General features: G+C 40.1%; 1 protein-coding gene and 2 pseudogenes across 13 annotated transcripts in view; 1 reads left to right on the forward strand and 2 right to left on the reverse strand.

Annotated features, from left to right (window-relative positions):
• Window positions 1-26559, reverse strand: part of TOGARAM1 (TOG array regulator of axonemal microtubules 1) — a 96270-nt gene that overhangs the window by 24666 nt on the left and 45045 nt on the right. For 6 of the 13 annotated variants that reach the window (XM_066277835.1, XM_066277832.1, XM_066277831.1 and 3 more), the window contains 6 exons: window positions 21397-21546; window positions 15369-15467; window positions 12951-13126; window positions 12110-12263; window positions 6885-7061; window positions 3358-3511 (listed from right to left, as the gene is read on the reverse strand). In XM_066277835.1, coding sequence (XP_066133932.1) covers window positions 3358-3511; window positions 6885-7061; window positions 12110-12263; window positions 12951-13126; window positions 15369-15467; window positions 21397-21546 — 910 coding nt within the window. The remainder of the gene's footprint in view (window positions 1-3357; window positions 3512-6884; window positions 7062-12109; window positions 12264-12950; window positions 13127-15368; window positions 15468-21396; window positions 21547-26559) is intronic. The other 7 variants (XM_066277841.1, XM_066277842.1, XM_066277833.1 and 4 more) reach the window with 6 other exon arrangements.
• Window positions 5580-5679, reverse strand: LOC136336996 (U6 spliceosomal RNA; annotated as a pseudogene).
• Window positions 22237-22581, forward strand: LOC136333963 (large ribosomal subunit protein eL33 pseudogene; annotated as a pseudogene).

Consider the following 26559-nt stretch of genomic DNA (forward strand, 5'->3'; position numbering starts at 1 on the left):
AAAGAGGAAAAGGGAGTGGGAGAGAGAGAAAAAAGCATGAATTTGTTCTTTTACTCAGTTGTATATTCATTGGACACTTCCTAATGTGCCCTGACCGAGGATTGAACCCTCCACTTTGGTGTTTCAGAACGATGCTCTGACTAAGCTCACTGGGCCAGGGCCCGATCCAGTCTTTAGCTTAGGGTTTACTCATTTTATAGATAAGGAAAACTCTACCTAAAACCCTGCAAATTATCAAGTGTTTCACTCTGCTGGTAGGAACAGAGGTATTTTGGCTTTGTATATGCTCTAGGGATTGTTCCCTATAACTTCTTTGAGTGGCCCTTATTCTGCCTCCCAGTGATTTACTCACAGACATGCCCTGAGCAGTACTTTGCTAAACTTTTGAGAAGAATCGTCTAACGGTCGCTGGAGTTCTCTGTAGAGCTCTATCCTTTCTGGCATTCTGTCCTGTAAACTCTAGCGACCGTGGCCTCCCTAAACTCCCACCTCCTTCTCCATGTCTGCTGATAACTCGATGGTTTCTCCCTCTTTGAGCTGTGACCTGGAAACTCTCTTCAGGAAGTAAGCCTAGGCACGGCACTACAAGGCTCACTTTGCTTATTTTCCATCTCTCAGGCATCACTATATTTCACAGCTTGGTGAACAGTATTTTGAAAACCATTGCTATACATTTTGTATAATTTCTTTAGTTCTTTCAGATGTGAAGGCAAATCTAATGTCTGTCAATATATCTTGACAGGAAGTGGAAATCCAAGAGTTCTATTTTGGACATGTTAAAGATATCTATTGGTATCCAAGTGGAAGTGTCAAGGAGGAAGTTGGATTATAAATTTAGAGCTGAGAAAAATACCAGGGATCCAGATATACATTTATGATAAATCAGACTATAGATAAATTTTAAAAGCTATGGAACTGAATGAATCCTTTAAGAAAGGGGTTGAATGGCCCTGGCTGGTTTGCTCAGTGGTAGAGCGTCGGCCTGGTGTGCAGAAGTCCCGGGTTCGATTCCCGGCCAGGGCACACAGGAGAAGCGCCCATCTGCTTCTCCACCCCTCCCCCTCTCCTTCCTCTCTGTCTCTCTCTTCCCCTCCCACAGCCGAGGCTCCGTTGGAGCAAAGATGGCCTGGGCGCTGGGGATGGCTCCTCGGCCTCTGCCCCAGGCGCTAGAGTGGCTCTGGTCGCAACAGAGCGATGCCCCGGAGGGGCAGAGCGTCGCCCCCTGGTGGGCATGCCGGGTGGATCCCGGTCGGGCGCATGCGGGAGTCTGACTGTCTCTCCCCGTTTCCAGCTTCAGAAAAATACAAAAACAAACAAACAAACAAACAAAAAAAACAAACAAAAAAAAGGGGTTGAAAAACTATGGCTCAGACCAAATTTGTTTCCATCGATTTGTTTTATAAGTAAAGTTGACTGGAATGCATCCATGCCCACTGTTTTCATATTGTCCTGAGGCTGCTTTTGCACCACAACTGCCAAACTTGATTAGCTGTGACAGAAACATTTGGCCTTCAAAGCTTAAAATATTTACTAGCTGGTTTTTTAGAGAAAGGATTGCCAGCCTGGATCTATGGAATGAATGCAGACAGAGAACACCAATAGACTGAATTCTATAGAACTCCTCACTTTTGAAGTAAAACAGAAGTGAAGAAATCAGGAAGTACTGAAGTAGAAAAGAAATCAAAAGACTCTGATTTTTCTAAGAGGAAATAAAAAACAGAGTATCAAGAAGAAGGGAGTGCCCTGGCCGGTTGGCTCAGTGGTAGAGCGTCGGCCTGGCGTGCAGAAGTCCCGGGTTTGATTCCCGGCCAGGGCACACAGAAGAAGCGCCCATCTGCTTCTCCACCTCCCCCCCCCCTTCCTCTCTGTCTCTCTCTTCCCCTCCCGCAGCCGAGGCTCCACTGGAGCAAAGATGGCCCGGGCGCTGGGGATGGCTCCTCGGCCTCTGCCCCAGGCGCTAGAGTGGCTCTGGTCGCAACAGAGCAACCCCCCGCCCCAGGGGCAGAGCATCGCCTCCTGGTGGGCGTGCCGGGTGGATCCCAGTCCGGTGCATGCGGGAGTCTGTCTGACTGTCTCTCACCGTTTCCGGCTTCAGAAAAATACAGGGAAAAAAAAAAAAAAAAGAAGAAAGGAGTGTCAACTATGTCACATGTTGCTGAGGGCTAAGTAAAATGAGGACTAATAAACGACACATATAGATTTAGCAAAATGCTTACTTTTGCAGTTTTAGTAAAGTGGTAGTCATGGTGGAAAGACTGAAAACCAATTAAAAACACTGAGAAGAGAACATGAGGTGGAAAACAATAGACAATGAATTAGCCTTTTTAAGGACTTTTGCTAAAAACAGGGAAGGAAAGATGTGCAATTTAGGCAGGTTTGTAAAACATGAGAGCTGTAGCACATTCAGTGTTGATGAATATGGTCTCATAAAGAAGCTAACTGAAGATAAGGTGCAGGAGGATGGGGATGGAGAGAGATGCTGAAGGAGCAGGGGAGCAGATGGACAAGGGCTGCCGTGGACACTCCAGATGCAGTGTTTGGTGTGCCACAGTCTTTGTCTCCCTGGAGCTGGCTGGGCTGGCCAGTGGCTGCTGTGGCTGCAGTAGGGATGGACAAGTATTTCCAGGACAACTGGAGAGTGTATCTCAAGAAATGCTTGGAGAAATGGTGACATTTCTATTCCAACACCAAAATGTTTGTGTAATCCATAGTAAAGCTAATCTATGTCTTTATGGTATACAGTGGACAGAAGTTATAATGTAACTGGTAATACAGTACCATTAGAACCAAAGTTCAGTTATATTAATAAGTTAAGAAAAATTCAAATTACCTAAGAACTAAAATAATCATTTCTAAGACTATTTTGAGAAAATGTTTCAAGGGTTTATTTTTGTTTTTTGTTTTTTGTATTTTTTGAAAGTGAGAAGTGGGGGGAAGCAGAAGACAGACTCACGCATGTTCCTGACTGGGATCCACCCGGCATGCCCTCCAGGGGGCGATGCTCTGCACATCTGGGGCATTGCTCTGTTGTAACCGGAGCCATTCTATTAATAGTACCTGAGGCAGAGGCCACAGAGCCATCCTCAGTGCCCGGGCCAACTTTGCTCCAATGGAGCCTTGGCTGTGGGAGAGGAAGAGAGACAGAGAGGAAGGAGAGGAGGAGGGGTGGAGAAGCAGATGGGCGCTTCTCCTGTGTGCCCTGGCTGGAAATCGAACCCGGGACTTCCACACACCAAGCTGATGCTCTACTGCTGAGTAAACCAGCCAGGGGCAAAATGTTTCAAGGTTTTTAATTCAAAATTTACAGAAAACTTTTGGAACTTAGTTCAGTTTTAAGTTAAAGAATGATGAACTTACCAATCTTCATCAGCTAAAAGTTTCAGGGCTTCTGCCAGCACTATTTCTGGTTTGGAAAATGGCCGTAGTTCAGATGAGTCCATTATTTCTGGACTATGAGTAACAGAAGACATCTTTTCTTTATACTGTGGAATGGATCCAGGAGATGTTTCATCTAAAACAAAAAGACATACTAAAAATAAAGAATCAGGGAATTCTGATATAAAGGAATACAAATGGCATTCTGGTTATAGATTCTGTGAATGTTCTTTATAAGACTTAATACTATTAATTTAGTCTCCAACAAAACTGCAATATCCAGAAACCAAAGCTATTTAACACTACTTTTTTTTTTTTTGATAGAGACAGAGAGAGTCAGAGAGAGGGACAGACAGACAGGAAGGGAGAGAGATAAGAAGCATCAATTCTTCGCTATGGCACCTTAGTTGTTCATTGATTGCTTTCTGGTATGTGCCTTGACTGGGGGGCTACAGCAGAGTAAATGAAACCTTGCTCAAGCCAGTGACCATGGGGTCATGTCTATGATCCTACACTCAAGCCAGCAGCCCCTCGCTCAAGCTGGTGAGCCCGTGCTCAAGCGGGATAGGCTGCGCTCAAGCTGGCGACCTCGGGGTTTTGAATCTGGATCCCAGTCATACGTTCTATCCACTGTGCCACTGACTGGTCATGCTAAAACTTTACTTTTTAAATACAAAATTATTAAATTACATATAATATAAACTTAAAAGTGGTTTTTCAGTTAAAGGTCTTATGTAACAAAGTCTAACTTTAAGATATAAGTTGGTAAGAAAAATATCCTATTTTGTAAAAATATGTAACTATATACAGTACCTGTTTTACTATACAACTGATAACTGAAAATGAAGCTTCATGGCATCTGTACATAGAATTCTAGTTGAATTCTAAAAACAACAATTTTTGCTACTAGAGTAAAGTTAATAGTATATCACAAATCCTAAAGCTATGTGTAGTAATAAGGACAATGTTTTTTCTATAATCAACCATTTTCCAGATGTAAGGCATTGCCTTCAATGATGGGGAAGCCAATCATCATCCCCGAGTGCTCAAGTAATGCCCTGAGGGTACTGCACGATGTAAGGTGTGCAGTGGAAGTGTTAGAAAGGAAAAGATCAAAAAGAGCAAATAATGCATAATGGCTTTTATAAATGGGTAAAGATTTATTAGTTATTTTTCATGTTAATATTACCTGTAAAAAGGTAATACTAGGCATAAAAATTACTATCATAAAAGTATCTATTGATCATGCTATTTGTAAGACAATGTTACATGAAACATGAGATACACAAATATAAGAAATTTTACTTGATGCTGTATGCTAATTAGAATACTATGCTAATTAGTATTCAGAAGCATTTAAAATCTAAAGGCAACAAGGTTTTGAAGATATTACTTAACTTTTACTAAATGTTTTGTGCTTTTACAAACTTTACTACATTCAATTTTCTCAAAAAAGCTCAGATAGGCCCTGGCTGGTTGGTTCAGTGGTAGACATCAGCCCAGTGTATGGATGTCCCAGGTTCGATTCCTGGTCAGGGCACACAGGAGAAGCGCCCATCTGCTTCTCTTTCCCTCCCCTCACCCTCTCCTGCAGCCAATGGCTCGAATGAACAAGTTGGCCCCGGGTGCTGAGGATGGCTCCATGGCCTCACCTGAAGTGCTAAAAAGAGTTTGGTTGCTGAGCAAGGAAGCAGAGGCCCCATATGGGCAGAACATCAGCCCCAGACAGGGGTTTCTGGGTGAACCTCAGTCGAGGTGCACATGGAAGTCTGTTTCTGCCTCCCTGCCTCTCATTTGATAAAAAAAAAAAAGGAAAAAAAAAAAGAAAAGCTCAGGTAGATACTCTCATTATCTGTATTTGTAGCTGAGAAAATAATTGAGTTTTACAGAGGCTAAAAAATGTATTCAAGGTCTCAGTGATAATGAGTGACAAAGGCAAGATTTAGATCTAGGTCTACTAGCACCTTTCATTTTATATAAAGTGTTCTAAGACAAAATTCCGCTTTCAAGAAATTTACCACATATCTGGTAAGAGCTATCAAATAGATAAATATGGTATTTTGGATAAATTAGTAACAGTTTTTGTCAGACTAAGTCATATGTGAGGAAGGTAATGTGACAGAGAAAATAATAAGTAGACTTCATTTTATTTTTCTCTTAAAATTCTTTTTCAATTACAGTTTACACTCAATGTTATTTTGTATAAAAATATGGGATTTGTCATGGACTTACATGTCATCCTGGTGCAGGGGCTATGTTAATCTCTATACTGTTCTAATTTTAATATATGCTAATGAAACAAGCACCCGCATTTTATCTATCTGGTAAGATTGATATGTATAAATAAAATCCTCCAATTTTGCAATTTCACAACCCAGAAAAAATAGCAAATACAAAATATTAGCCATTATTTATTGAGATTTGCCTAACATTCTGTTAAGTGCCTCATTTACATGATCTAATTTCACTCATTCAAGAACCCTGTCAAGTAATAATAGTATTGCTACATTATAAAGAAACTGATGCTAAAGTCTTAAGGATTCTCTTTCTGTATCTAGTCTACCCAATCTCTTCATTATGGAAGAGATGTAGATAAACACCAAATATTCAACCTGGTCAGGCACATACAAGAATCAACCAATGAAGCATTAAGAAGTGGAACAACAAATTGATGTTTTTCTTTCTCCCTCCCTCTCTCACTCCCTAAAATCAATAAGTTAAAAAAAAACTTATTTAATTCATTTAAAAAATCTGTTAAGCCTTCATTATAGGCAAAATTCACAAAATCAGTTGATGTTTCAAGCAAGAATGAATACCGACTAATCTATGATATGCTGCTAATTGTACTATTTGCTACTGTTAACTATTGGTTTAGGTAACAAGTTTTGTGGATTTTCCTCCCCACAGATTACTTGACAGTAATAAGTAGTAAAATTATGTGAGAAGGCTAACAGGTTTCAATTTCATAAACACCAACACTTAACCAGTTCTTAGAGCCATGTTTACCTAGTAATTTTATGGGCTAACACCTCTGATCAGGCCATACTCTCAACAATTTTTAGTTTTAAAGATAATTTTTTTCTTTTTTAAAACAAATTTTATCTAATTTTTAAAAATGAGGCATAAATGACATAATATATTAGGTTCAGGAATATTATATAATGATTCAATATTTATAGACATCTGTCACTATACAGTTACATTTTCTTTTTTAGAATAAGAACTTTTAAGACTTATTCTCAGTATGTTGTCAAATATCATATTTATATATATATTTTTTCTACATTTCTTGAAGTTATTTATTTATTTATTTTTTAAGAGATAGAGAGAGTCAGAAAGAGGGATAGATAGGGACAGACAGGAACGGAGAGAGATGAGAAGCATCGATTTATTATTTTTTTTGTTGTGGAACTCTAATTGTTCATTGATTGCTTTCTCATATGTGCCTTGACGGGGGGGGGGGGTGGGGGCTATAGCAGACCAAGTAACCCCTTGCTCGAGCCAGTGACCTTGGGTCCAAGCTGGTGATCTTTGCTCAAACCAGATGAGCCCGTGCTCAAGCTGGCGATCTCGGGGTCTCGAACCTGGGTCCTCCGCCCGCATCCCAGTCCGACGCTCTATCCACTGCGCCACCACCTGGTCAGGCACTTCTTGAGGTTTTTTTTGCTGATATCTAGACTTCAGACCTAGTACAAATTTAAGTATGTTTACTACAGTTTATTCCTTAGAAACAATTAATAATAATAAACAATAATCCTTAATGTTTGTTATAGTCCCACAATATTTCATTTCAACCTCTGATATTACCTAGTTGCTGTGAAAACTAAGACCTATTCAATATTTATAAAAGCAATGTAAGAAACAGGGAGCATACTCTTGGCCGGGTATAGAGCCTTGTAAGTGTTCAATGAGATGTTGAATAAACGATAAATACAATTTTCTTTTTATCATGACCTAATATAAACCAGCTTCACAATCTCAGTTATTTTACCAATAAAATGGAAATCTACCAGTCAAGATGGTGCATGGGTAAACATGGTACTCGCCTCCTCCAACAACCACAACAAAATTACAACTAAACTACAGAACAACTATCATTCAGAACCACATCAAATCTAGCTGAATGAAAGTCCTATAACTAGAGATTTAAAGAGACCACACGGAGATTGGAAGGAACCTCAGGGGTAGAGATGTGAAATGGGCTGGTGCCATACTCACAGGTGACAGTTTAAAATGGGCATAGTGGTAGGTGGTGGTGCAGTGGATAGAGCATTGACCTAGAAGGCTGAGGTCTCGGTTCAAAACCCTGGGCTTGCTCGGTCAAGAAACATACAGGTAAGCAATGAAAACTAAAGTGAAGCAACTATGAGCTGATACTTCTCACCATCCTCACTCTGTAAAATCAGTAAATAAAATCTTAAAAAAATAAATAAATAAAACGGGCAGAGATATCTTAGCTGTCGAAGTCCCCACTGAAAAGCAAGGCCTCCCAGCCCAGGGTTTCAGTGCTAGGAAGATAAGTCCCCATAAATTCTGGCTGTAGATAGCAAAGGGGACTGTGGCTAAGTGAGGAGAGCTGAAGGAGTCTCAGGCAGCACCTCTTAAAGGGCCCATGCATGGAGTTACTTGGACTTCCACCCTCTGAGCTCCAGCACTGGGGCAGCAGCTTCAAAGGAACCAGGGACATATAAGGAGGAACTGGATTATCTGGCATCAAGGCAAGAACTGAAGAAAGTTTTCTGCCAGCTGAAAGTGATGGTAGCTCTGGCCAGTTGACTAAGTGGATAAAGAGTAAACCTGGCGTGTGGACATCCTGAATTCCATCCCTAGTAAGAGCACATGTGAGAAGCAACTATCTACTTCTCTGCTCCTTCCTTTCTCCCTTCTCTCTCTCTTCTCCTCTTGAAGCCAGTGGCTCGACTGGTGTGAGTGTCAGCGCAAGCACTGAGGATAGCTCAGCCAGTCTGAGTGTCAGCCTCAGGCACTGAGGATAGTTTGGTTAATTTGAGCATCAGCCCCAGATGAGGATTGCCTGGGGGACCCTCAGCAACCAGTCAGCGTGTATGTGGAAATCTGTCTATTTCCCCATCTCTCATTTAAAAAAAAGTGATGGCAGAGGCTACTGTTTCTTTTCTGAGACCCCCTTCATCTCCCGAACAGGGCCGGCAGGTGGGTGAGTTTCAACTGACCTGGCTCACACTGTTTGTCCTGTCCTGGTGATTCTCTGAGACCATGTCCCACCCAACCTGCAAGCCCACCCATGCTGTTTCCAGTGGCTTTCCCATACAAATGGCCTCTCTTGCCTCATGCTTTGGACTTCCCTAAAAACTCTCAAACAAGCAGCATATGGCCTCTGCATACCCTGTATCTCTTACTAAGTAGGCCCAGGCATGGCATAGAAGCAGTCAGCATTAGTTCACAACTTAGCCTCTCCTCAGCATCTCCAACCCAGTACAAGAAGTAGCCATTTGCACATCACTCTGCAGTTCATGCCTAGTAGAGCGAACTTGGTGAGCACCAAAGCAAGTCCTGCTCCATATGGTTGACTCCTACACAGCAGCTGTTCCCCTGTACTTGCAGTCAGTCCTTGCAGCCAGTTAGCCTGGGGTCAATACCTCCTAGTGATGCCAACAGCAATAAAGGCTCAACTATAGCCTGACCAGGCAGTGGCACAGTGTATAAAGTGTTGGACTGGGATGCAGAGGGCCCAGGTTTGAGACCTCAGGGTTGTTGGCATGAGCATGGGGTTCATCCGGCTTGAGCTCAGGATTACTAGCTTGAGCGTGGGGTCACTGGCTTGAGTGTAGGATCATAGACATGACCCCATGGTCGCTGGCTTGACCCTAAAAGTCACTGGCTTGAGCGAGGGGTCATTCAGTCTGCTGTGGCCCCCCAGTCAAGGCACATATGAGAAAGCAATCGATGAACAACTAAGGAGCTGAAATGAAAAATTGATGATTCTCATCTCTCTCCCTTCCCGTCTGTCCCTATCTGTCCCTCTCTCTGTCTCTGTCAAAAAAAAAAAAAAGAAAGGCTCAACTATATTAGCATAGTGTGCACAGTCCACAGGGGTGCACCTTGAGCACCTATCTCAGGTGACTGGGAAGGTTGTGCAACTGGGCCCTTAAGGACACCTACTACACAAGGTCACTCTACCAAGTCCAGGAGATGTAGCAGCTCTACCTAATATGTAGAAAGAAACATAGGGAGGAAGCCAAAATGAGAAGACAAAGAAACATGTCCCAAAAGAAAGAACAGGAGAAATCTCCAAAAAAAGAGAACTAAACAAAATGGAGGCAAGCAACCTATCAGGTACAGAGTTCAAAACAATGGTTATATGAATGCTCAAAGAACTTAACAAGGACTTAGAAACCATTAAAAGAACCAGTCAGAAATGAAGGATACTAACTGAAATGAAGAATAATTTACAGGGAATCAACAGTAGAGTAGATGAAGCTGAGAATCAAATTAGTGGTTTGGAATATAAGGAAGCAAAACACAATTAGAACAGCAAAAAGAAAAAAGAATGAAAAGAAATAAAGACAGTGTAAGAAGCCTATATAACAACTTCAAGGGTACCAATATTCACATCATAGGGGTGCTAGAAGGAGAAGAGAGGAGAGCAAGAAATTCAAAACAACTTGAAAAAATCATGGTAGAAAACTTCCCTAACCTGATGAAGGAAATAGATCTACAAATCCAGGAAGTACAGAGAGTCCCAAAAAAGGTGAACCCAAAGAGGCCTACACCAAGACATATCATAATTAAAATGTAAAAGGTTAGGCCTGACCAGGCGGTGGCGCAGTGGATAGAGCATTGGACTGGGATGCAGAAGGACCCAGGTTCGAGACCCCGAGGTTGCCTGCTTGAACACGGCCCATCTGGTTTGAGCAAAAAGCTCACCAGCTTGGACCCAATGTTGCTGGCTCAAATAAGGGGTTACTCGGTCTGCTGAAGGCCCACGGTCAAGGCACATATGAGAAAGCAATCAATGAACAACTAAGGTCTCGCACACGCAATGAAAAACTAATGATTGATACTTCTCATCTCTCCATTCCTGTCTGTCCCTGTCTATCCCTCTCTCTGACTCTCTCTCTGTCTCTGTAAAAAATAAATAAATAAATAAAATGTAAAAGGTTAAAGACAAAGAGAGAATCTTAAAAGCAGCAAGAGAAAAGTAGTTAGTTACCTACAAAAGAGCTTCCATAAGATTATCACCTGATTTCTCAACAGAAACTTTACAGGTCAGAAAGAAATGGCCATATATATAGTCAAAGTGATGAAAAGCAAGAACCTACAACTAAGATTGTTCTACACAGCAAAGCTATCATTTAGAATCAAAGGTCATATAAAGAGCTTCCCAGACAAGAAAAGCTAAAGTTCAGCACCACCAAACCAGAAATGTTAAAAGGCATTTTTAGAGAAGAAAAAAAGATAAAAAATATGAATAATAAAATGGCAATAAATATGTATCTATCAACAATTTAATCTAAAAAAAAATAAATGAACAAGCAGAACATGTACAGACTCATAGATACAGAGCACATTTTCAAAGTTGCCAGATGGGAGGCGGTTTAGAGGAATGAGTGAAAAAGGTGAAGGGGTTAGCAAGTATAATCAGTCGTTATCAAATACTCATGAGGATGTAAAGTACAGCACCGGGAACATAACCAATAATATTCTGAAAACTATGTATGGTGTCAGATGGGTACAAGACTTGTCAGGGTGAGCACTTAATAAGTTATAAAATGTCTAATTACTGGGCTGTATATTTGAAACTAATAAAGTATTGTATGTCAACTATAATTGAAAAATAAAAAATGATTTAAAAATAATAAAAAAGAGCCTGAGCCTGACCTGTGGTGGCACAGTGGATAAAGCATCGACCTGGAACGCTGAGGTTGCTGGTTCAAAACCCTGGGCTTGCCTGGTCAAGGCACATATGGGAGTTGATGCTTCCTGCTCCTCCCTCCCCATTATCTCTCCTCTCTAAAAAAAAAAAAAAAAAAAAAAAAAAAAAGAAGCAGCTAATAAAAAGGCAGAACTGATACTTAAAAGCCCGATCTGTCTAATGACCCTTACCAATTTAGGGCTCTCTCCATCGCAAATGAACTGAACCAGATGTGGACTCGTAGACTTAACAAGTTTTGTGATATTGCTCTTTACATTTAAACAAGTGACTTAATCTGAATCTGAAAACACTAAAGATGGTGACCTTTTTAAACTGGCCCCTCCTTTCAATGGAGAATTAAAGGTAATGTTTTCTAAAATGTTCTCACATTTTTAAAAATTATTTTTATTTATTTATTCATTTTAGAGGAGACAGAGAGAGAGAGAGAGAGAGAGAGAGAGAGAAGGGGGGAGGAGCAGGAAGCATCAACTCCCATATGTGCCTTGACCAGGCAAGCCCAGGATTTTGAACCAGTGACCTCAGCATTCCAGGTCAACGCATGATCCACTGTGCCACCACAGGTCAGGCCTAAAATTTTCTCATTTTTTAATATTCCCACCTCATCTCTAAAAATATTTAAGTCTAGAAAGAGAAAAATAACTTCTTCTTGATGAAAAATAATTAATATTTATTATAATAGAATCTACTGAGTTTTGCAAATTTCAGCATTATAGTTCAACATATGTTGGTGTTAGCCACACATCACCCTCTGTTAAATCATAGTATACTAGCTTTAGAATATTACTAGATAAAGAAACACACGAAAAGGTATATTCCACTTACTTTCAGATGCCATTTTCTCAGTTCCTGTATGTTTAATTCGTTCCCAGGTATTCTGTTCCTTCTTTTCACAATTTTTAATGTCAAAAAGTTCTTTTTCCTCTTTTCTCTTTTGTTTCATCTTGTCAAAAGTAGATTTTGAAACAGAAATTTTAATCTGCATGAAAAGGTTGAAATATCTGAAAGTATTCAGGGAGTTTGACATTGAAAATTACTATTGCAGGCCCTGGCCAGGTAGCTCAGTTCGTTGAGCATCATTCCAATATGCCAAGGTTTCAGGTTTGATCCCCAATCAGGGCACATACAAGAATCAACAAATGAATGCATAAGTAAGTGGAACAATAAATCTATGTTTCTCTTTCTCTCTCTAAAATCAATCTTTATAAAAAAAAACACACTTCATCTCAATATAAAATATACATTTCTTTGTTCTTATTTCAGGAATTCTAAAATGGAATAAAATTATATAGTGCTAATATCCAACTAAATTTGTGCCTGAGGATATACGTCTGCTACTCCTTGAGTATATCCTAGAAAACTTTTCTTATGTATATGCATATGTAAATATGTATATATGTATGTAAATACATACACACACTCACACACACATATATAAAGTACACACATAGTATAAAATACACTAGGTGCTTTATACCAGAACATGAACATATTTTGTTGAAAAGAATAATTTATTATTTAAATGATTAAGCACTAGAATTTTCAATTACATTACAATTTTAAAAATTTCAATTGGAACACTTTCACTAAACCAAATCTGATATATACAAAATAATAATGTATTATAGGCTTACAGTTATTCTAATAATTAAGCAAATAACCTTACATCATTTTCATTCTCAACATCAAGATATAATGGAATACTTTGTTGGACTGCTCTTCCATAAATCCCTGACGGTGGTTCAATGCTTTGTTTAACTGAATAGTTCTTCCCATTTTCCACAGAAGGTATCACTGACTGGCTGTAGGTTGCTGGTGCTGAGTTTGGATTTCCAAATACACCTGAAATCAACCAAGAATCAAAGTACTATTAAATATTTATATGATGTCATTTTGTATAACAAAGTGTAAGACAAGGCTCTTGCCTTCCAGAAATAAACAATATAGTTAATACATGTTAAATGATCGTAATATATAAAAGCAAATACCTTAACAGAAGAATAATTTAAGAGTATTACAAGACATGATATCAAATGAGATCATGTGAGTACCAAGTTCACTGGAAGGAAAGGTTGGTATGAGCTGGGTGTTTAAAATGGTTTCAAGGAGCAAGGATTTGAGCTGGGATTAGAAGACAGTGGATTTGAAGATCAGAGAGGAAGGAGGGAAGGGTGTTCTATGAGATAGATATTTTTGTAAGCAGAGCTAAGCAAGTATGAAGCATGTATGTGGAGTTTGGCACAAGGCAAGTAGAAAATAACAGAAAATAAGTTTGCAAGAGTAGGTTGGTGATAATCTAAGGAGGAAGGGCCTTAAAATGACTTAATGACATGCTATCAAAGGAGTTAGCAAACCTTCCCAAACATTTCCTTCTATTTACCAAAAATAAGATGTATTCCCTCAATGCCTATCAGCACATTCTAGTTTTTCAATTTAAAAAGAGACTAGTTGGGATGTTAGTTAACTTGATAGGTGAATCTTTTCTCAATGTATAGCATTGGGTAGAAGTAGGTTTACAGTTGTGAGTACATAAAACACAGTTTATTTTTGTATTATTTATTAATTATTGTATTCTTTTCCATACAAACAACTGTAAATCCATTTTTTGCCCCACCCTGTATATGGATGTCAGATCATCATGTTTTACACTTTAAATATCTTACAACTTTGTCAATTAAACATCAATAAAGCTGCCAGACCAGGCAATGGTGCAGTGGATAGAGTGTTGGACTGGGACACGGCGGACCCAGGTTTGAAACTCTGAGGTCGCTGGCTTGAGCACGGGCTCATCTGGTTTAAGCAAAGCTCACCAGCTTGGACCCAAGGTTGCTGGCTTGAGCAAGGGGTCACTTGGTCTGCTATAGCCCCCAGTGAAGGCACAAATGAGAAAGCAATCAAAGAGCAACTAAGGTGCTGCAATGAAGAACTGATGCTTCTCATCTCTCTCCCTTCCTGTCTGTCCCTATCTGCCCCTTTCTCTGTCTTTGTTACAAAAAAACCCCCAGCAAAACATTAATAAAGCTGAACAAACCCATCTTATTTTATTTATTCATTTTTAAAAAAATTTTCTTACTGATTTTACACAGAGGGAGGAAGGTAAAGGGATGAGAAAAACTTGCTTCACTCTAGTTGTTCATTGGTTGCTTGTCTTACAAGCCTCAACCGGGAAAGACCAGGGTTTCAAACCAGCAACTTCAGCATTCCAGTTCAGCTCTCTATACACTGCACCACCATAGGCAAGGCCAAGCCCACCTCGTTTTAAAGGATATTTAAGCCTTGGCCGGTTGGCTCAGCGTTGAGCATTGGCCTGGTGTGTAGAAGTCTCAGTTCGATTCCTGCCCAGGGCACACAGGAAAAACACCATCTGTTTCTCCACCCTTCCCCCTCTCTTTTCTCTCTATCTCTCTTCCCCTCCAGCAGTCAAGGCTCCATTGGAGCAAAGTTGGCCCCAGGCGCTGAGGATGGCTCCATGGCCTCCGCCTCAGGCGATAGAATGGCTTGAATTACAGCGGAGCAATGCCCCAGACGGGCTGAGCATGCTCCCTGGTGGGCATGCTGGGTGGATCCAGTAGGGCGCATGCAGGAGTCTATCTGTCTGCCCTCCCTTCTCACTTTGGAAAAAATACCAAAAAAAAAAAAAAATGTACTTCAAAGGTTCTCTAATATCTAATAGGTGATAATTCTGATTTGGGTAGACACCTACTTAAACAATAATAAAGTTATATTAATTTAAACTGATTACTAGGTTGATAAATAAGAACTACCATTTGAATTTAAACTATCTTAGCTATGCTATGTGGTAAAATCGTTTTGGCCATCCTAAAAGTGTATTAGAGGTATCCAAACTGTAACTGTCATGTACATAAAACAGCTCTCTGAAAATTACTGACGTGAGTTTATTGTAGTTTCACTAGAGGAAAGAAATGTGAAATATTCACTTCAAATTCTTTCAGTTTAACCACTTTTCAAAAAGAAAGTTCTATTCAACACCTGAATCACACTCTTCCCTATTCTTAATTGATACACTTTACTTATATGTGAAGAACATAAAATACAATTAAAAAGCTAAATAACTTTGAAATACCTTTTCCAACAACTACTACTAAGTCTTCTGATAAGGTATTTGTGGATGTGAAGTCAAAACTGGAAATTTGTTGTAAATTTGATGATGACATTGTAAATCCTAAAGAAAAAAAAAGTGTTTAAAAATACTTACTTTATAGTATTTTAGGATACCTAATACTGTCTTTTAAAGCTCAAAATTTATTTCATACAAAGAATTTGGATTTATTCACACATGGTCATGATGATCCAACAAATACTTATCATTAAAATACCTACTACTGACTAGGCATCAGAGAAAAGAAACCTTCCTTCCCCTAAGAAAGGTTAGTGAGAAAGATATTTAGTATACGAAAATAATCATAGCATAATAATCAAGTAAAAAAACGGTACCCATGAAGAAAAGCCTCTAATCCCTGGAAACAGATCAAGTCAATCTCACAGCAATCTGTACTTTCCAGGGTAGCTTTTACCTCACTTTGTGATTATTTAATTATTCTCTCTCCTGCCACACTGAAAGCTCTATAGAGACAGAACATGTATCTAGCTCTGATAATCCCTCTTCTCTAGAGCCCATTAGTACCGTGCTTGCACACAGCAAGTGTTCAATAAATCTATGTTAGATGAATATTACAAGGGGAAAAAAAGGAGCAAAATACAATTAATTTAGGGTCTGTGAAAGAAACTCAGTTATCTATGTTAAATTTAATTTAAAAAACCAGTTTTTTTTTTTTAATTAAGCAGCTATGTGGTCAAGATGGTGGCATAGGTAAATGTGGTACTCAAATTGTGGTACTCAAATATCAAAATTATAAGTAAACTAAAGGGCAACCATCATTCAGAACTAACCTGAAATCAGGCTGAACCCAAGTCCTGCAACTAAGGATATAAAAAAGAAGCCACATCCAGACTGGTAGGAGGGGTGGAAAAATGGAATGGGCTCATCCCACACCCACATGTGAGGGATAAAAACTGGAAGAGATATCTTGGCTTTGGAGGTCCACCCTGAAGAGCAAAGGGTCCCTGACCCCACACCAGGCCCGCCAGCCCAAGGTTCTAGTGCCAGGAAGAGATTACATAACTGCTGGCTGGGAAAACTAATGGGGATTGTGGCTGAGTGAGAGTGAGAGCAGCTAGAGTCCCAAGTGTTCATCTCAAAGGGCCCATGCTAGTACCTATTTGCTCTGAGCTCCACTGCTAAGGTAGCAGCTTGAAAGGCATCAGGGACATTCCGATGGAAATGTCTGCCATTAGAGAGAAAGCTAGAGCAGCAGCTTTCTCCCTTACAAAGTGCTGGCATATTCCACTTCTCTTTTTCTGAGGCCACTCCACACAGAATCAGCAAGCAGGTACCGTATTGGAGTCTCCATCAACCTGAGTAACACTATTAGTCCCATGCTGGTGATTTCCTGAGACCCCACCCATCCAACTTGCAGGCTCACTCAAGCCCTGTTTCCAGTGTTTTTTTCATATGAGCAGCCTATCTTGGCTCATGCTTTGGACTTCCCTAAAGTATCTCAAACAAGCAGTCTCTGGCCTCCGCATATCCCATACCTCTTGCTAAGTAGCCCCAGGGTCAAACTTTGGCCTTTCCTGAACACCACCAAGCCCAGTACAAATAGCAGCCACCTGCAGACTGCTATGTAGCTCATGCCTGTAGGCCCTGGGCAAGGCATATAAAGAGCTTCCCAGACAAGAAACAAGGCATATAAAGGAGTTCATCACCACCCAACCACTATTACATGAAATGTGAAAGAGTCTTCTTTTTTTTTTTTTTTTTTTTTTTTTCTTTTTCATTTTTCTGAAGCTGGAAACAGGGAGAGACAGTCAGACAGACTCCCGCATGCGCCCGACCGGGATCCACCCGGCACGCCCACCAGGGGCGACGCTCTGCCCACCAGGGGGCGATGCTCTGCCCATCCTGGGCGTCGCCATGTTGCGACCAGAGCCACTCTAGCGCCTGGGGCAGAGGCCACAGAGCCATCCCCAGCGCCCGGGCCATCTTTGCTCCAATGGAGCCTTGGCTGCGGGAGGGGAAGAGAGAGACAGAGAGGAAAGCGCGGCGGAGGGGTGGAGAAGCAAATGGGCGCTTCTCCTGTGTGCCCTGGCCGGGAATCGAACCCGGGTCCTCCGCACGCTAGGCCGACGCTCTACCGCTGAGCCAACCGGCCAGGGCTGAGTCTTCTTTAAGAAGAAGAAAAAAGCCTGACCAGGCAGTGGCGCAGTGGATAGAACGCTGGACTGGGATGTAAAAAGACCCAGGTTCGAGACCCTGGGGTTGCCAGCTTGAGCGGGGGCTCAACTGGCTTGAGCAAAAAGCTCACTAGCATGGACCCAAGGTTACTGGCTTGAGCAGGGGGTTACTCAGTCTGCTGAAGGCCCGCGGTCATGGCACATATGAGAAAGCAGTCAATGAACAACTAAGGTGTCGCAACGAAAGGCTGATGATTGATGCTTCTCATCTCTCTCCATTCCTGTCTTTCTGTCCTTACCTATCCCTCTATCTGACTCTCTCTGTCCCTGTAAAAAAAAAAAAAAGAACAAAAAAGATAAAAAAAATCTGAACAATAAAATGGCAATAAATATGTATTTATCAACAATTTCATAAATTCAATTGGATTAAATCCTCCAATCAAAAGACATATAAATATTTAGCCTGACCAGGCGGTGGCGCAGTGGATAGTGTGTCAAACTGGGATGCAGAGGACCCAGGCTCGAGACCCCGAGGTTGCCAGCTTGAGCACGGGCTCATCTGGTTTGAGCAAAAGCTCACCAGCTTGGATCCAAGGTCACTGGCTCGAGCAAGGGGTTACTCGGTCTGCTGAAGGCCCACGGTCAAGGCACATATGAGAAAGCAATCAATAAACAACTAAGGTCTCGCAAGGAAAAACTGATGATTGATGCTTCCCATCCCTCCCTGTTCCTGTCTGTCTGTCCCTGTCTATCCCTCTCTCTGTCCCTGTAAAAAAAAAAAAGTGACATATTTATGGAGGATGAATGGATAACAAAACAAGACCCTTACCCATGCTATCTACAAAAACTCAATTCAGATCAAAAGACAGACACAGGCTAAAAGTAAAAAGATGGAAAATAGTATTTCATGATAATGAAAATAAACAAACAGACAAAAGCTAGGGTAGCAAAACTTGTACCAGACAAAATAAACTTTAAAACAAAGACTATATAACAAGAGACAAAGAAGAACCCAGCAATTCCACTTCTAGGTATTTATCCAAAGAAATCTAAAACACTAAGTTGAAAAGACATATATACTGTTCACAAAAATTAGGGGATATTCCAAAATGAAAATGAAGCTATAAAATAACCCCTAATTTTTGTGAGCAATGTACATCCACATGTTTATTGTAGCATTATTTATAATAGCCAAGATATGGAAGCAAGCTAAGTGATCATCAATCAACAAATGAGTGGAAAAAGAAGTGTTGTATATATACAATGGAAAATGACTCAGCCATAAAAAAAGAAAATAAATCTTGCTATCTTCAACAATATGTGTGGACCTAGAAGGTGTTGTGCTGAGTGAAATAAGTCTGACAGAGGAATACAATGACACATAATTTCACTTATATGTGGAATCTGAAAAACAAAATAAGTGAACAAGCAGAACAGAAACAGACTCATAGATACAGAGAACATGTTGACAGTTACCAGATGGGAGGAGGATTGGGAAAATGGTGGAAAAAGTAAAGAGATTTTGAAATACAATTTGGTAGTTACAGAATAGTCTCAAGGAAGTAAAATAAAGCATAGGGAATATAGTCTAAAATAACTATGTATGGGGGGAATAAAAGCCTGACAAAGTGACGACAAAGCGGATAGAGCGTCATCCTGGGATGCTGAGGACTCAGGTATGAAACCCCAAGGTCAATGGCTTGAGTGTGGGCTCATCCGGTTTGAACATAGCATTAGACATGACCCTATGGTCACTAGCTTGAGCCCAAAGATTGCTGGCTTGAAGTCCAAGGTCACTGGCCTGAGCCCAAGGTTGGTGGCTTGAACAAGGGGTCACTAGCTCAGCTGGAGCCCCCCCCCCACCACGGCATATATGTGGAGCAATGAATGAACAACTTAGTGGTACAACTATGTGTTGGTGCTTCTCATCTCTCTCCCTTCCTATTTCTCTCTCTCTCAAAAAAAAAAGTTAAGCTAAGGCAAGATTCTTTTTTTTTAAAAGCAAGAGAGACAGAGACAGACAGTAAGGGAGAGATGAGAAGCATCAACTTGTAGTTGTGGCACTTAAGATGTTCATTGATTACTTCTCATATGTGCATTGACTCAGGGGCTCCAGCTGAACCAGTGACCTGTTGCTCAAGCCAGTAACCTTGGGCTCAAGCCAGGGACCCTGGGGTCATGTCTATGATCCCATGTTCAAGCCAGTGACCCCATGCTCAAGTGGGTAGACCTCAGGGTTTCGAACCTGGGTCCTGAGCGTCTCAGGTTGATGCTCTATTCACTGCCTTACAACCTGAGCCTTGAGTGTGGGCTCATCCGGTTTGAGCGTGGCATTAGACATGACCCCATGGTCATTAGCTTGAGCCCAAAGATTGGGTCAGGCAACAAGATTAGGGGTCTGAAAAATGAAGCCTCAGAGGAGGAAATTTATTCTGTGGGACACAAGGAACCACTAAAGATTTTGAGTATGCAAGAGAGGATGACTACTTAAAAAGGATAATTCTGAAAGAGTATGCAGATTGCATAAAAAAGGATTAGAATAAGAGGCAAGCTGTCTTATGAGAATATTCCTGTAATTATCCAGGCAGTGTAATCAAGGCCCAAATTAAACTGAGCAAGATGGGTCACTAACTGAACTTGAAGGGTTAGGAGAAAACGACTCTAAAGTTTTAAGTCTCCATGACTTGAAAAATGCTGATGCTACTAACTGATACGGATAACAAAGAGGATAGGTCTGGAAATGAAGGTAAGTTTGGTTTGAACATTTTTATTCTTGTTGATCAGTGAGATCTAGTGTTCAGTTTAGAATTGGAAGTTTGAGTGTGAAGTCATTTCCTAGAGTAGAATTAACTGCTGGTCAAAATATATACATATTTTTAAGATTTTGCCGTCCAAAAAGAATACCACTAGTAATGAATACGTTCAGCCACTATTTCAAAAAAAATTATAAGAAAGCCCTGGCCGGTTGGCTCAGTGGTAGAGCGTCGGCCTGGCGTGCAGAAGTCCCGGGTTCGATTCCTGGCCAGGGCACACAGGAGAAGCACCCATCTGCCTCTCCACCCCTCCCCTTCTCCGTCTCTCTCTTCCCCTTCCACAGCCGAGGCTCCACTGGAGCAAAGATGGCCCGGGCGCGCTGGGGATGGCTCCTTGGCCTCTGTCCCAGGCACTAGAGTGGCTCTGGTCGCGACAGAGCGACGCCCCGGAGGGGCGGAGCATCGCCCCCTGGTGGGCAGAGCGTCGCCCCCTGGTGGGCATGCCAGGTGGATCCCGGTCGGCACATGTGGGAGTCTGTCTGACTGTCTCTCCCCGTTTACAGATTCAGAGAAATACAAGGAAAAAAAAAAAATGGACAGAGCAGTCACAGAAAAGCGACTTGCTACTAAGTTAAAAAAACAAAGAATGTAAATTGTTAGGGATAACAAAGAAGTCTTCCCAGGTTCTACCACAGGGAAATGATATTCCCATTTCCACAGCTTTTACTTCATAGTCACAACCTAAGTATCTGAGTCATTTACGCACATGATTTCTTTCACCGTTAGTGGTAAAATGTCTTCTAAAAGGTGTGTGTGTCTGTGTCTGTGTGTGTGTGTGTGTTCAGGGGGTAGTGTCAGTAGGGATTCCCTGGTTTTAATCTGTTGGGCAGCTGCTTCCTTGCACCGTTCCTCAGGCAAGCCCATAAACCAGTACATGAATCGGTGTGTTCTCCTACTTAGTAAAATTATTTAAACAACATAGCAGAAAAATAAAAAAAAAATTTAAAACTGAGAAATTTGTTAATGTTTCTTTATTGGCATGCTTAAGAAGGATTCTGACTTAGAGACAATCTTAAAAATTAACTTGTCATGAAATTTACTAACCTTTTGTATGCTTATGTCTTGGATGTTCCTTATTTTGTATTTTTAAAACACTAGATGAAATGTCATGTGACCTATCATCTTCAAAATCACCACATCCAAACCCATAGTTCATTCGTTGACCAATTATGCTTACATTAGATGATATAATCCCTATAAAATAAAATACAAAAAATATTTACTTGAATGATTTAGATAATATGATAGAGAGATACATATCTCTAAATCTTCTTGCCTTCTAGTTTTTTCAAACTATCAGTAATAGTAGGAATTATAAAAGTATAGTAATTTTAAAACTTTTATCTTATTTTAAATTTTGTAATACTTTTTACTTACTAGCATATAAGATTTATAAGCGGTACTACATTTTATTAAAAAGGCTTTAAAATTACAATGAAATTTCCATGTTGAAAGAGATAATTATACATATATTTAAAATATGACAAGCATTTAATGCTGAATGACATTTTAAACTTTACAGCAGATGCAAACATTTAAATCTAGAATGTTTGAACTGTGTCTTGAGAGATGCCTCTATTCTTCATTCCTCCCTTTTTTCCCACTCTTGTGCAATGGTCTACACTGGTCTGGCTGGTGAGGCAGTAAACTACACAGTGACTAAGAGCTCAGAATTTGGAATTTTGCTTCCTGACTTTAAATTATTTTACTACCACTCAAATCACTGACAGAACCTGGGCAACACACTGAACCTTATTTATAAAATGAGAATAACACTAGTATTTCTTCCAGAACTGTTGTGGGGATGAAATGAAGAAAATAGATGTAAAGGACTTAGCACAGTGCATATTATAAACACCTAAATGTTACAAATATGTCTGTCTGTCTGCAAGGCTGTGGTCCAAGGCCATATTTGCTGGCTATAAGCAGGGTGTCTGGAACCAAAGAAAGCACACAGCTCTTCTTAAAATTAAAGGTGGTTATGCTAGAGATGAAACTGAATTCTATCTAGGCAAGAGATGTGCTGTGTGTGCAAAGCAAAGAACAACACAGGGACTCCTGGCGGCAAACCAAACAAAACCAGAGTCACCTGGGAAAGGTAACTAGTGCTTCTGAAAACAGTGGATGGTTCACACCAAATTCCAAAGCAACCTTCCTGTGAAGGCCATTGGACACAGAATCTGTATAATGCTGTACTCTTCAAGGATTCACTTATTAAAAAAGAAGTAAATATAATGGATTTGTAAAAAAAAAAAAAAATCAAAATCCTAAGGTAGGCCTCTTTTTAACAAATACAGTACCAGAGATTTAATCTTATGTCTGAATGTTTAAACTGACTATACTAATAGTGTGCAGCTGTGAAACCACAAAATGTATACTAACTGAAAATCCTAGGCAATATCTATTTGAGCCACCGTCCATTTTTACATATAGCACCTATGTTAACCATTAAGCAGTAACAATAAAATGTAATCTTTTTAATATTGTCGAGAGTATTTTTTTTTTACAGGGAGAGAGAGAGAGAGAAAGAGAGAGAGGGATAGACAGGGACAGACAGGAATGGAGAGAGATGAGAAGCATCAATCATCAGTTTTTCATTGTGACACCTTAGTTGTTCATTGATTGCTTTCTCATATGTGCCTTGACCGCGGGCCTTCAGCAGACCGAGTAACCCCTTGCTTGAATCAGCGACCTTGGGTTCAAGCTGGTGAGCTTTTTGCTCAAGCCAGATGAGCCCGTGCTCAAGCTGGTGACCTTGGGGTCTCGAACCTGGGTCCTTGTCCCAGTCCGACGCTCTATCCACTGCGCCACCACCTGGTCAGGTGTTGAGAGTATTTAATAAAAACAAAATAATGAGGAGAGGAGATATATGGTTGCACTGGGATAGAGTGCCTAGTGTAAAGGGCACCAGGCCAGTTCATGGTGAATGATTTTAAAAATAACTGATAATTAATAAGAAATTTCAGGAGTAAAATGGGTATCTTGCTAAATTCTTCTTAGTTTTGATAATTCATAAAGTAAGCCTCATAAAGATAGTGTCTTTGAGTGGAAATGCTTTCTATTAATAGATAAGACTAATCATTAAAACCAGTCTTTAACCTTTAAAAAGCTAAACAAAATCAACAAACCTTTAGCATCACACTCCATGATTTCAAACTATATTACAAAACTAGTAATCAAAACAGAATGGTATTGGCATAAAAACAGACACATAGATTAATGAGACAGGACAGGGCCGAGAAATAAAATCACACGTATATGGTGAGTTACTTTACAACAAAGAAGCCAAGAATATATCACGGCTAAAGGATAGTCTCTACAATAAACACTGTTGAGGAAACTGGACAGCCACAAACAAAAGAATGAAACTGGACCATTACCTTACAAAATACCCCAAAATTAACTCAAATGGGTTAGATGATAAGCTCCTTGACATCAGTGGTGGGGCTATTTGGAATTGACACCCAAAACAAAGGCAACAAAAGGAAAAAACACGGAAGTCGGACACATCAAACCAAAAACCTATCAGCAAAGGCAACCATCAACAAAATAAAGAGGCAATCCACAGACTGAGAAAGTATTTGGAAATTATAAATCTAATAAGGGGCTAATATCCAAAATATAGTTTTAAAAGAACTCATGCCTGGCCTGTGGTGGCACACTGGACAGAGCATTACCTGGAATGCTGAGGTCACTGGTTAGAAACCCTGGGCTTGTCCAGTCAAGCACATATGACAAGCAATAGATGAACAACTAAAGTGAAGCAACTATGAGTTGATAATTCTCCCCACTCTCTCTTTCCTCTCTCTCTGTAAAATCAATAAATAAAATCTTTTTTTTTTTTTTCTGTTTGTGACAGAGACAGAGTCAGAGAGAGGGACAGATAGAGACAGACAGACAGGAAGGGAAAGAGATGAGAAGCATCAATTCTTTGTTGCAGCACCTTAGTTGTTCATTGATTGCATTCTCATATGTGCCTTGACTGGAGAGGCTACTGAAGACTCAGTGACCCCTTGCTTGAGCCAGCAACCTTGGGCTCAAGCTGGTGAGCCTTGCTCAAACTAGATGAACCCGCGCTCAAGCTGGCGACCTTGGGGTCTTGAACCTGGGTCTTCCGCATCCCAGTCCGATGCTCTATTTACTGCACCACCACCTCCTGGTCAGGCCAAAATCATTATCTTGAAAAGACATCTGCGCCCCCATGTTCACTGTAGCATTATTTATAACAGTCAAGATATGAAAACAACTTAAGTGTCTACTTATGGATGAATGAATAAAGATGATGTGATATACATACACAATGGAATATTATTCAGCCATTAGAAAAGAATGAAATCTTGCCATTTGCAATACTGAGGATGAAGCTTGAGGGTATTATGATAAATGATATAAGGCAGAAAAAAGACAAATAATATATGATCTCCCTTATATGTGGAATAAAAAAGAAAAAGAAGAAGGAAGCTAATGGATACAGAGAACTTGCCGGAGGTGAGGATTGAGAGTTGGCTGAATGAGTGAAGGGAGTCAAAGGTACGAGTTTCCAGTTATAAAATAAATCATAAAGATGTAATATACAGCATGACAACTATAATTTATAATACTGTACTGCATTTTTGAAATATGCCAACAGACATATAAAAAGTTCTTATCATTGAAAAACATTCTATAACTGTGTGGTGACAGATGTTAAATAGATTTGTTATAAGTGATCATTTTGCAATATATATAAGTATTTAATATGTTATGCATTTGAAACTAATATAATGTTTTATACCAATTATACCTCAATTAAAAAATAGGTGATACTAATCTAATTCGATAGAAAAAAATTTACACAATGTGCTACAATAGTGGTAAAATAGTACATGTGAAAATAGTTACTGGAAATGCTGTTGTAAAGACAGATTAGGTTTATTGATTTTTTTGTTTTGTTTGTTTTACATAGGCAGAGATAGACAGGGACAGACAGGAACAGAGAGAGAGAGATGAGAGGCATCAATCATTAGTTCTTTGTTGCGTGTTGCAACTTCTTAGTTGTTCATTGATTACTTTCTCATATGTGCCTTGACCGTGGGCCTTCAGCAGACCAAGTAACCCCTTGCTGGAGCCAGCGACCTTGGGTCCAAGCTGGTGAGCTTTTTGCTCAAGCCAGATGAGCCCGCGCTCAAGCTGGCGACCTCGGGGTCTCGAACCCGGTTCCTTCCGCATCCCAGTCCGACACTCTATTCACTGCACCACCACCTGGTCAGGCAAGTTTATTATTTTTATGTAATTATTTTTTTGTCTTCAAATAGTCTATATTTTGAGCATTTCTATTACACTGAATCATAAATATTCTTATAGTGAATTCAATAATAGTGTTTCTAAAACTTGATCCTAGAAATACCTAAGTTACTTGCTAAAAATACAGGTCTCTAACCCTAAAGATTGATTCATTAGGTATGGGGTGAGATCCTAGACTCTGTATGTTGCATGTAGCCCTGGTGATTCCTAGGATTAAGCAAGTCTGAGAGCCATTAAATACTAGACAGTTTTGGGAAACACTGAGTACTGCATCTAGAAGTATGTACTGCTATAACAACTATAGCTCTAACAAAACTTAAAAGAATCACAGGGTCATGCAGCTAGGGTCAGAGAGAAATGCAAACTAGGTTTCCTAAGGCTATTTTTTACATCCAAAGATGCTCTTCCAAAAGAGGGCTCTACTTTTATAAACTAGATACAACCTAGCAATAATATCTCATCAAACCTACCTAAACATTTAAAAGTTATAAAGAATCTCTTTGGTGAATACGATCTTTGGAAAAGCCAGTATAGCAGGCACTCATGGTTGAGGTGGGCATTCATGATTACAGCAAGAACTTGGTAGGTTAATCAGAGGTAAACAATCTCTGGGGATTAAGAGTTTGAGAGACAATATAAAGATGTCAGTGCAAAATGTAATAGCACAGAAAAATTATCAGTTTTGTTTACAGATTGAGAAGCATTCCCAGAGAGGGCAACTGAGCTGTTTTCACAGCTGAATAGGTATGGTGTAAATTCCATAGTATGTGCCACTGCAAAGAGACAGGAAAAGGTACTGAAGGAGGTCTGATTTACCATATTTCCTCATGTATAAGACACACTTTTTTTCAAAAAAATTGGGGTCTAAAAACTGGCTGCGTCTGATACAGTGGTAGTAGATGACTTTACTTGAATTTCTTGCTT

This window comes from Saccopteryx bilineata, chromosome 4 (assembly GCF_036850765.1).
Source record: "Saccopteryx bilineata isolate mSacBil1 chromosome 4, mSacBil1_pri_phased_curated, whole genome shotgun sequence".
NCBI classification, from domain to species: Eukaryota; Metazoa; Chordata; class Mammalia; order Chiroptera; family Emballonuridae; genus Saccopteryx; species Saccopteryx bilineata.